Source organism: Arachis stenosperma, chromosome 5, assembly GCF_014773155.1.
Source record: "Arachis stenosperma cultivar V10309 chromosome 5, arast.V10309.gnm1.PFL2, whole genome shotgun sequence".
Taxonomy (NCBI): Eukaryota; Viridiplantae; Streptophyta; class Magnoliopsida; order Fabales; family Fabaceae; genus Arachis; species Arachis stenosperma.
Window position 1 is genome coordinate 121,129,075 of NC_080381.1, and position 12,008 is coordinate 121,141,082.

At 33.8% G+C, this 12,008-nt stretch overlaps 1 protein-coding gene across 1 annotated transcript; it reads left to right on the plus strand.

The window, feature by feature from the left end:
• Positions 1–9,327: 9,327 nt before the first annotated feature.
• LOC130982367 (protein OXIDATIVE STRESS 3-like) lies at positions 9,328–10,702 on the plus strand. The gene is made up of 2 exons (XM_057906344.1): positions 9,328–9,760; positions 10,029–10,702. Exons 1-2 carry the CDS (start codon positions 9,474–9,476, stop codon positions 10,342–10,344), a joined length of 603 nt encoding a protein of 200 aa, XP_057762327.1. The 5' UTR covers positions 9,328–9,473; the 3' UTR covers positions 10,345–10,702.
• Positions 10,703–12,008: the final 1,306 nt, after the last annotated feature.

Sequence of the window (12,008 nt, forward strand, 5' to 3'; positions counted from 1 at the left end):
TCTACTCTTCCCTAGTCATGCTTTCTAACACTTTGTTCTTCATCTAACCAATCAACAATATTTAATGCATCAATGCAAACATCATGAGGTCTTTTCAAGGTTGTAATGGGGCTAAGGTAAGGGTAAGGGTATATATATGGCTAAGTGAGCTTTATAAAGTGAATCCTTGATTAGTCTAAGATCTCACCTAGCATACATACACTCTATATAACTTTAAAATCATACCTAGCTACCCATAATTTTTCCCACTTTTGTATTACATGCTCATGTTTCACTTTTTATTTTTATCCCATGTGCATTGTTTTCATTGGGGAATTTCTTTTTGTATCCCCTTTTATTCAGATGCTGAAATTTTTTTTTATGCACATGGTAATTGAATCACTTTGATTTTCTTATGAGCATGCTTTCCAAATTTATTTTTATTTCTTTTTAATCTTCCTAACCCTTTGTTTCTATCACTCATGTTCCCACAAGGTTTCCCACATTTAACTCTATTCATGATTTTCTATCTTAAGCTAACCAAGGATTCAACTTGGGATTTTTATTTTATTTTTCTGCTTAAGGCTAGTATTGTGGTTTATAGAACAAGAGGGGATTAAAAGCTCAAGGGGGCTAACAAGGGTGATGTAAAAGGTAGGCTAATTTTGGGATAAGTGAGCTAGAATCAACAATGGCCTCAATCATATGCAAGCATTTAAATACACTAAATATTGGATATATAGAATGAAACAAAGCTAAGATTGCAATCATAGAGAAGTAAACACACAAGAATAAAATGTTTATGGTTAAATAATGTAACCATGTAAATAAGCTCAAATCTCACAGGTTGTGTGTTCTTTGGCTCAAAAACTATGTTCCAATTACAACTTCAAACAAATTTTAATAAAAATTTTCAATTTAAATTAGTGAAAATTTTCAAAAATAGGGTCTTAAAAGAAATTTATTATTTTAACCGAGTAGTAGCTAAATGCAAAAAAATCAAATAAACATGAAATTAAATATGCAAATGCAATAATGAACAAATAAAATAAAATATTGGTGTTGAGTCAAGAAGTAACTAACCCATGGAGATCGGTATCGACCTCCCCACACTTAAAGATTGCACCGTCCTCGGTGCATGCTGAGATGTGCAGGTGGACGGGTTGTTCCAACTGATGCCTTTCTTCAAGATTTTGCAGATGGACTTGTCTGTCTCCCCATGTAAACGTCTTCCGATTCCCTTTCGGGTGGCCATCCTGAAAGAAAAAGGGAAGAAAAAGTAACCCAGTAATAAAGATAGAAAATAAATGAAATATGGGTTGAGTAATGCCAAATGATAATGGTCTCATTTACATGGAAGCTTCAACATGTACGTGAGAAAATAATAGAAGCCATGGCATGCTAGTGGTACAAAATTTGTAACATAGGGGAGGAGTGTGGGTAGTGGAAGTATCATAAAAGATTGGCATTGGCATACAATTAATATCATTCCACAGTGTAATACAAGTTACCAAAATAAATTAAAGAAAAGAAGCAACAGTTGAATAAGAAAAATTTTTTTAACACCAATGGAAAAATTAAAATGTAATGAATGAAATATGCAAATAAATAAAAATAAAAGAAAAAGAAGAATGAGAAGGGAAAGAAGGGAAGAGGAAGTAAATAAGAAAGGAGAAGAAAAATTAGGATTTGGAGAAGAGAAAGATAAGATATGTGGCAATTTTAGGGCGAGCTGTGCGGCGCATGCGACGCGGCCGCGGAAGGCACGCGTTCGCGTGGGTGCGCGTCAGGTAAGATGACGCGATCGCGTCAGGTAAGATGACGCGATCGCGTCAGTCACGCGGTCGCGTGACCCGTGTTGCACTGCTGGCGCGAGTGCAGCCTCGCGCCAGCACAACTCTCTGTTCAAATTAATTTATTTGCCAAAATTGGGGTGACGCGATCGCGTGGGGCACGCGATCGCGTGAGTGTGCTTCAGAAGATGGATGACGCGGTCGCGTGGGGCACGCGGTCGCGTGATAAGGATTGTGCCTCCAGCACCAATCCAGCACCACTCTCGCACAATATTTCATTGTGCACCCTTTTACGTCGAAAACCCAGGGCACGCGGCCGCGTGGGGCACGCGGTCGCGTGGGTCGATATGTGCTATTAGCACGCCTCCAGCCACGCTCCAGCGTGACTCTCTGTTCACTTTTAATTTTCCTTTCTCTCCAAGCGACGCGGACGCGTCGCTGATGCGATCGCGTCGCGTAGCGAATTTTTTTTTATATGCATGAACAATGCAGAATGCAGTGATTAATATGAGTGCTATGCATGATTCCAGGTTTACTAAAGTAAAATGAAAAGGAAATAAAAATAAAAATAAATAATGATGAAATAAACTGAAAAAGAAACGACCATACCATGGTGGGTTGTCTCCCACCTAGCACTTTTAGTTAGAGTCCTTAAGTTGGACATTGGAGGAGCTTCCGGTTAGGGTGGCTTATGTTTAAATTCGTCCAAAAATCTCCACCAGTGCTTGGAATGCCAATAGCCTCCGGGGTCCCAAACTAGGCATGTGAAGCTTCTAAACAGCTTCAAACAGATTTTTAGGTCCCGGGGTGATAAATGTCAGAATAAACTCCAGGATTCCAAGCCTTGCTTTTAAATCTGCCTTCGTCTTGATCTACATGTCTCCATCCGGGCGGTTTAAAAAGTAGAATCTCACTGTGGTGACCAAACGTTCTCCGTGATCCATGCAATTGAGTATGATACCAATCCGTGTACTTCGAGGTGAAGCGTGGAACCTTATTGAACCTTGTGCACCAGCTCTGAGTACGAGTCATTTCCCTCTTATTCTTAAAGCCGCAGAGAGCTCTAAGCTGGCCATCTGTTTCAAGCAAACCATATTCAAGTGAATAAGTGAAGGTATAAGTTAAGGATTGTACCCACTTGAAGCTTGTATTAGGTGATAGTGGCCTTGGGATAGGTGTTTTTGGTGGTTCTGCAAGTTCCGTTTCCTTGTGCTCTTCTGTGAATTCCTCCACTTCCTTGCAAAGATCTTCAATTGTACCTGTATCCTGGTCAAAGTCTTCTATGTCTTCCTCATCACTCAAGTCATAGATTGGAGGTTGAGAGAAATCCACCTCTGCATCATCTTCATATTCACTTGGGGAAGATTCTTCGATTTCAGAGAATTCACTTGCGGATGCAAGTTCATCACCAAGAGAGCTAGACTTGTGAATATCATCATCAAGGGAATTTGCTTCTTGGATTATTCCGTCTGATTCCTTATAAACGACTTGCCTTGGAGATTGCACAGTATCTTCCTTAGCATCAACTGTAGTATCCTGGACGGAGTTTTCCTCAATTATGGATTCCCAAGGAAGTTCAGCATCGCCTAGATCTTCAACCAACTCTTCTTCTTGAACAATGACAGCTTCTTCCACTTGTTCTAGTACAAATTCATTCTCTGCCTTGTCCACTGGAGTCTTTAGTATTTCTTTCATGCTATGCTCTTCATCGGGTGGTCCACATGGAGCTGTGGTTGATCCTTGTATATTTGAGCGTTTAGTGGCCCATTGGATTAGTGCGTGCTCCAGTTGTTGAATGGTTGTTTGAAATTTAATTATTGTTTCTTTTAGGCGATCCTCTACTTCGCGGTTTGCTGGACTTAGACACGATACATAGGGAAGTAGTGATGACTGGGGACGATTGGATTGGTATTGGGGTAAGGAAGGATCATATGATGGCGAATGGTGAAGAGAAGCTTGTGAGTGTGGTGGTTCGAGGTTATGTTGAAAGGACGGTTCATATGCACGGGGTGGGGCTTGTTGGTAGTTACAAGGTTGTCCACCATGTCTTTCAGCTGGGTATGCCCGGTAGAATGGTCTTTGTCCAGGATATCTCGGAGGGTGTTGCTGCCAAAAGGATTGATTAGATCCTCTTGATTCCATCCATCCTTGATTGGTCTGACCTTGATGCACATTCCTGCTGTAACTTCTATTTCCTTTAACAATATTAGAACCAAACTCAAAGCGAGAGGGGTGAGAGTTCATAGTAGCAAATAAAGATAAAAAGGAGAAACGAAAATAAATAAACAAGCAAAAGAAAAATATTTACAATAACCAATAATAAGGCACACGTTAGCAGTTCTCCGGCAACGGCGCCATTTTGATGAGAGGACTTTAGCGTGGTCTAGAAATTTGCGGATAAATCCTCGTTGCAAGTATAGTTTCTAAACCTTCGAAAGTCCTTTCATACAAACGTTTGGGTGTCACAAGTAACAAACCCCTTTAAAAATTGTTAACCGAGTATTCAAACCTCGGGTCGTCTTCTCAAGGAACTGCGAGGAAGTATGTTCTTATTATTGGTTATAAAGGTTGTAATCGGGGTTTGGAAGGTGAGAAGCAAGTAATTTAAATGATGAGTGAATTAAATGGCAATTAAAAATAAATAATAACTGTAAAACAACTCTTGGCAAGATAAGGGAATTTAGAGGTCTAACTTAGTTATCTCTCTCAACTATAATAAAAGTTGAATCTAAACTCCACTTGGTCAACCTTTACCTGGGCAAAGGAAAGTCAAGGGACTAATTAAATTGACCTTTGAATCCTAATTATTTCCTAAGAAAAGGTTGGGATTATTTAGGTTCAGCTCAATTAGCAAGATAACGATTATTAATTACGTTGAGTTTAATAACTGTTGAGTTACTAAATTCTTAATCAGAACCAAAAGGAAAAAAAGTAAAATTGCTGGAATAATAAAAATATCCTTAGATGGGAAGCAATGGCAACTTAATTCAAAGAGAATAATTATAAACTGAAAATACCTCAATTATCATTAAATAAAAATGTCATCAACAGCCAATTGGACAACATCAATCAAACATAATAAAGGCTTCAGAATAATCAAAATATAAAAGAGAAATCAAATAGTAAAAAGGAATATTAAACCTGGGATCGAGAGTCACTCTAGAAAGCTAAGAGAAGTCCTAAATCCTAATTTCTAAAAACACTACCTAAATCCTAAGAGAGAGAGAGAGAGGAGAGAACCTCTCTCTCCAAAACTACATCTAAAACATGAAAAGTAAATTATGAGAGGCCTCCTCATGAATGGATGCATTCCCCCACTTTATAGCCTCTAATCTGTGTTCTCTGGGCCGAAAAATGGGTCAGAAAAAGCCCAGAAATTACTTCCAGCGCTTTCTGGTCCGTACAAATCGCAGAAAAGTGACGCGGCCGCGTCGTCCACGCGACCGCGCGGATTGGATGTTGGCCAGGTCACGCATCCGCGTGACACACGCATTCGCGTCGCCTGGCGTCGAGGCAACTATGGCAAATTATATATCAAATCGAAGCCCCGGACGTTAGCTTTCCAACGCAACTGGAACCGCGTCTTTTGGACCTCTGTAGCTAAAGTTATAGCCGTTTGAGTGCGAAGAGGTCAGGCTGGACAGCTTAGCAATTTCTCCAACTTCTTGTATTCTTTCCACTTTTGCATGCTTCCTTTCCATCCTCCAAACCATTCTTGCCCTGTAATCTCTGAAATCACTTAACACACATATCAAGGCATCTAATGGTGATAAGAGAGGATTAATAATAAGCAAATATAAGTCCAAAGAAGCATGTTTTCAATCAAAGCACATAATCAGGAAGGAAATATAAAACCATGCAAATAGTATGAATAAGTGGGTAAAGATTAGATAAAAACCTTTCAATTGAGCACAAGATAAACCATAAAATAGTGGTTTATCAAAGCTTGATGTATGTTATGGTGTGTACTAGACCAGACATTGCTCATGCAGTTGGTACTGTGAGTCATTTTCTCTCTAATCCAGGTAAAGAACATTGGAATGCTGTTAAATGGATTATGATATATCTCAAAGGTACAACTAACTTGAGTTTGAGTTTTGGTAGTGAGAAACCTTTGCTAGTTGACTTTACTGATGCAGACATGGCAGGAGATATTGATTCTCGAAAGTCTACTTCAGGTTATTTGGTCAAGTTTGCAGGGGGGAGCTATTTCATGGCAGTCAAGGCTACAGAAGTGTGTTGCACTTTCTACCACAGAGGCAGAGTTTTTTGCAGCAACTGAAACATGTAAAGAGTTGTTGTGGATGAAGAAGTTTCTTGCAGCACTTGGTTTCAAACAAGACCGTTATGTGTTATTGTGTGATAGTCAAAGTGCTATTCATCTTGCTAAGAATTCTACTTTTCATCCAAGATCTAAACATATTGATGTTAGGTATCACTGGATACGGGATGTGTTAGATTCTAAGTTGTTGAAACTTGAGAAAGTTCACACTGATGATAATGGTGCTGATATGATGACAAAAGCATTGTCAAGAGAAAAGTTTGAAATATGTTGTTTGATCGCCGGAATGGCGAGGGCCTCCACCTAGTCGAGAAAGGGGAGATTTGTTGGGTTTTTCTCTCCTTTGTGAGGCAAAAGCCCAACATTTTGGGGTGTATTCTTGCACCCTAGTGTCACAACCCTAATTCAGATTTTGAGGTCTTTTGAGAGAAAGAGAGTAGCCACCAAAAGAAGGGGGAAAACAGAATTTCCGTTTTTGCCCAAAGCAGTAAATTTCAAATAGAAATTTCTCAGTTGTTCACCGTTGGATCGGCTTGAAATTTAAACTGAGTGTTCCTATCATCTTGTTCTTCATTTTGGTCGGTGGAGATGTTGATTGGAGATTTGCAGTAGGAGAATTTGACTTTGCAAGAGAGAAATTAGGTTTCTCATTTTTACACAAAGCAGCAATCTTGGAACAGCAGTTTCTCATTCTTTCACCGTTGGATCGACGTAAAATTTGAACTGTAGATTTTTCACATTTTGTTCTTCATTCTGGACGGTGAAAATTTTAATTGAAAGTCTGCAGAGGGAGAAATTGGCTTCGACAGTAGCTCTATTTTTTTGGGTATATTTCATCTTCTTGCTTCTTATTTGTGAGCTTTGGTGCTTTGATGTTTTGGCTGGTCATATGCACGTTTTTGTGATTTGTTTGAGACTCTCTTGTACCTCATTTGATTATAGTGGAACTATTTCATTGGTTTGGACGACCCGTGGTTTTTACCTCTCACATTGAGGGAATTTTCCACGTTAAAATCTCGGTGTGTTCTTGTTATTGCTTTACTTGCTATATTTGCTTGTTATAGTTGCTGCCATATTGTGTTGTGAGTGCTTCCATATTGTTCTTGTGTTGGACATTTGTGTCATTTCCGCTGCTAGGCTCTTTCAGCAATTAGGGATTGGAGTGCGAGAATTTGAGAGGAAAGAAGGGAGAGATCATTGTGGGAGAGGAAGGAGTTCCCAGTGGCTATCACTGCCGAGATTATTGTCGCCAGGTTCTATCGATTTGGGCGGTTGAGAGAGAAGGAAGGGTGATGACGATGTTGGTAGGGGATGAGAGTAGTGGTAGTAGGGTTTAAAATTGAGAGAGTGGTGGTGTGGAGTAAGATTAGAAGTTAGAGTTAGGTTATATTAGATGATAGTTTAAAAATTTTATTTAATTTTTTAGAATTTAAATAATTTTATCTGCAAAAACCTATCATTTATAAAATATAACTTTAATTTTTATCTTACATGAATAAAAATAGTCACATTTTTATTTTTAATGGATAAAAATAATAGTTTATTCCTCTAAAAAAATATTATTGAGATATATAATTAATTAATTATATGCCATAAACTACTAATAAAACATTTTCTAAGAATTTATTTATCAGTATTTCAATTCTTGGTTCATTGATTCATTCTTCTAATTTTTAAGATAAAATGACATTCTATATGGTTGGCATAATTGTGACAAAATGTTATTGATGAAGCATAGGTCAATTTGTGAGCAATGGTGACATGACATGATGATAGGGCAAACAAGCATAAGCATGATAAATGACAAAGCCATAAAGTTCAACCAACCAATTGGAAACTGCCCATGCAATTTCCATCCATCTATAAGTTTGGAACACGTGGTGTGGAAATCGAGTATTTAGGAAAAAAGAAAACTAATTAAAATGTGATTAAAAAAGAAAGGAAAAGGAAAGAAAGGATTGAAAAACTTGTCTATACAACAGAGATATTTAAGGCTAATTAAATGAATGGAGGCGTTATAAGAAATTTAATTTGCATTAATGGTCCTCAGAGCAATGTCATTTGTGTAATGGTAAGAAGATAAACGGATTTGTATGTTGATAAAATTAGAAATGAGAAAAGTTCAATTTTGGGTAGTGAAATTAATATCCTACTATTCTAGAAGGTTAGCATAATAGAATTGTTTAAAATTGTATTTTAATTATATTCTAAAAAATTTTACAAATAATAATAATAATAAAAACTTGTTACGATATCTTTCTTTATATAATATTGATATTCTAGATTATTCTTAAATTTGTCTAATTTTAAAAAATTAACTATTAATAAAATATATAGCAATTTTTTTAACTATACACAATAAGATGATACTAATATAGTGTAAATACTATACGTTTTTAATTTCATATGATATCTTTTAACTCAACATGTTAAGGATATTATTATTAGTCATTAAAAATATTAATTTAAATTAATGAAATAATTAATTTATTTGTCTAAATATTGAGTCTAAATTCTATTTTATACATCCAACACCAATTAATGTTTATAAATTTACAAAAATTTAATTAGTTTTACTCTTAAAAAAAAAGAAGCTACAAAGTTAATTCAGTGCACGTTTCATTTGTGTAAATCCTACTTTTATCTTATCATATACAATCTATTAGTGAGTATTTTAACAAAGATTTTATAATTATTTTTATATAATTTTTTTAATTTTTAGATGATAAATTATAAGATTAAATTTTAATATATTATAAAAATATTATTTTTATTTAAAATATAACTAAATAAATAAATAATATTTTTATAAAAAAATATTTTTGACATTTTTATTTAAATAATTCTTAACCTATTTTATTTTGATGGTCCTTTTTGCATTAAAAGGAGGGAATATTCGTATTTGTCGTGGCTTTATGAAGCAAAATAAAGATGGTAAGAAGAAGATGTGGACCTGAGTGTGAAGTGACCCTCCAAATAATAAAAAACTTAAATTAAAAGAGGGTAGTTATGAGGATGACTCAGGCCATGATATGGATGTTTTGAAATTTAGATCTTATCCTCATTTCTAGTCCTAGTTGTCCTAATTGACATGTTATGAATTTCACACCATATATGATTCTATTCTAACTTGATATGATAATGCCAAACATTTAACTATTTTTATATTAGTATTATCCATACACAACTTAATTAATAATTTAATTGGTCAAAGTTATCCAATCCTTCTTTTTTTCATTTGCAGTCATATAAATAAGAATCAATATTTTATTATAACTCATTGAGAGTTTTTCGGTAGCGTCATGAATTGAAGGCCTTTTGCATTTACTAGATCAGAGAGAAACCATTCAAACCAAGATCTTCTTCTTCTTCTTCTTCTTCTTCGTTGAATTTCTTGGCAGATATATGAAATAATAATAATGGGGAATAAGGCACAAGAAACGTTTATAGAAATGAGTAATGATAATAAGAAGAATAATGTGAAGGGAATAATAATGGAGGATCATTGTGAATGTAGCAGTGATTCATCAATATCCATTGGATCAATCTCAGAAGACACAATGGATTCTTTGTGTTCATCATATTCATCTGATGAGTTGACTGAGGATGCATCATCATCATCATTTTCTTCTTCTTCATCATCATCACATTCAAAAGATGGACCTTTGTATGAACTATCAGAGCTCATGAACCATCTCCCTATAAAGTAAGCAATATATCCTCTTCTCTTTCTTGATTATTATTTTTTTAATTGTTATTATTATTATCATTAGTGCAACATTTATATGTGAAGAGTTTTTTATGGAGAAATTTTATTATAATTTTTGTTTAGTAACCAATGCATTCCATTCTTGGAAGTATGTTAAGTTTTATCATATATTATTATTAGAAACTTTGATGATTAGTATTTTTTTCTCATATTGAGTTATCTATTTGTTTTTTGCTTAATTTTTGACTTTGATGAAATGTGGCAGGAGAGGGTTATCTATGTTCTATGAAGGGAAGGCACAATCTTTCACTTCATTGGGAAGGGTGCAAAGCATAGAAGATCTTCCAAAGAAAGGAATAACAACAACAACAACTTATAGCAAGAGAATGAAGTCTTGTAAAAGCTATGGTGGAGGCTTGGATAACCATAATAATAATAATAGAATATCATTCACTCCAAAGCCTACAATTTCAAAGAAAACTTCTCCATCCACAAGAGGGTCTTTTTTGTCTTTACAAAGCAAAAAAGGGAGTTTCCTTGGTGGGTCTAGGCCTTCTATTTCTGTACACAAGAACTTTTGAATTGTGTTTTAGCCATTATTGGGAGCTTAGGTTTTTCCATCATGTACAAAAATCCGGAAAATTTTTGTTTTTTAATCCAAATTTTCAGCTAATTATGAGTCTAATTACCTAGAATTATGATTCCTTATTGCTTTGTTTTCCATGGTGGTATATTATAACTAGGGTTCAATTATTGATAAGTAGGGAAATGAAGCGGCTATTAGTATTAGGTAATCACAATTATTGTGGGGAAAAATGGGTAGAAAGGAAACTTACGTAACTTTTTTTGTTTAACCTGTTAAATAAATTTGGAAATGAGTTTCTCTATATCATACTAGTTATTCTCTTGATACTTGACATGGGTTGAAGCTAATGTTTGTGGATACTTGAAGCAATATATATTCAATAAGGTTTTATTTATTCCTTTATTTATTTTTTAAAGTATATTCAAGGACATTTGAAATTGAATGAGCTAAGAACCATAAACAGCTGCAAAAAAAATGGCTCCTTTATACCGTGTGGCACTTCATCATGAAGGAATAAAAGTGGAGGTTCAATACTATGTATTATCATCATACTATCAAAGTGAAAAATAATAAGATAACCATTAGTTATTCTATGTGGTAACTAAAAACTATATAACTTTGGGATTTCAAAGTGTAACTCCGTTTCTGGGAATGAAATTAGTTGACACAAAATCCATGTTTGGTGAAAAATCCAGGTTTGGTGAACTGGTAAAGGCCAAAATAGACGGTTTAAGAATGGTGAGCTATCAAATTTAAGTACCTTTGGATACTGATTGTGGTTTGTCAAAACTGTAATTTGAATAAAAGTGATTTTATAGGATTAATTTTGGGTAAAGGTAAGTTTATGTCCATAATTTATGTTTGGTAATTCTATACTAAAATTGATTTTAATAAAATAAATATTGTTTGGATAATATTAATTAAAATCACTTTTAAATATATAATTACTAAAAAAGATATAATGTCATTTTTTTAATAGATGTTTAATTTTTTTATATGTTTTTATATAGTATATTTTTAGTATTTTTAGTATTTTTTTTAGTATGTTATAATTTTTTGCTATTATTATTATTATTATTATTTATGGTTAATATTTTTGTTTAATTTATTTTATCTAATAAAATTAATAAATTATATTATAAAAAAATAATAATAAATATAATGCACAAAAATTACTATTATAAAAATATATAATGTTAAATAAAAAATTAATAAAAAATATAAATAATAAATAATAAAAAAAGTTCATATAAAGAGAAATAATGAGAATTTTATAAATAATATAATAATAATATGTATAAAAGATAAAATTAGTAAAAAAAATAAATATTAAATGTTAATGGCTAAAAGTTAGTTAGTGTAACGTAAAAGTTAAAATTTTTTTGCATCTTTTACACGTGGTTTTATGATCAAAATCACTTTTATGTTTATAGAGAGAAAAATTAGTAAAACTAGAAAAATTGAAACTTTCAAAAAAAATAGAGAAAAATGAGTAAAACCAAAAATTGAAACTTTTAAACAGTTGTAACGTGTTTTTCTTCTGCCAAACACACCCTTAGTCCTTGTAAGAATAAAATGTTAGTGTTAATAATCAAAATAGTTTATAAAAAGATCAAATGTGTTTCAATTTAGTTTTTTAAATATCAACGTCTCAAATTA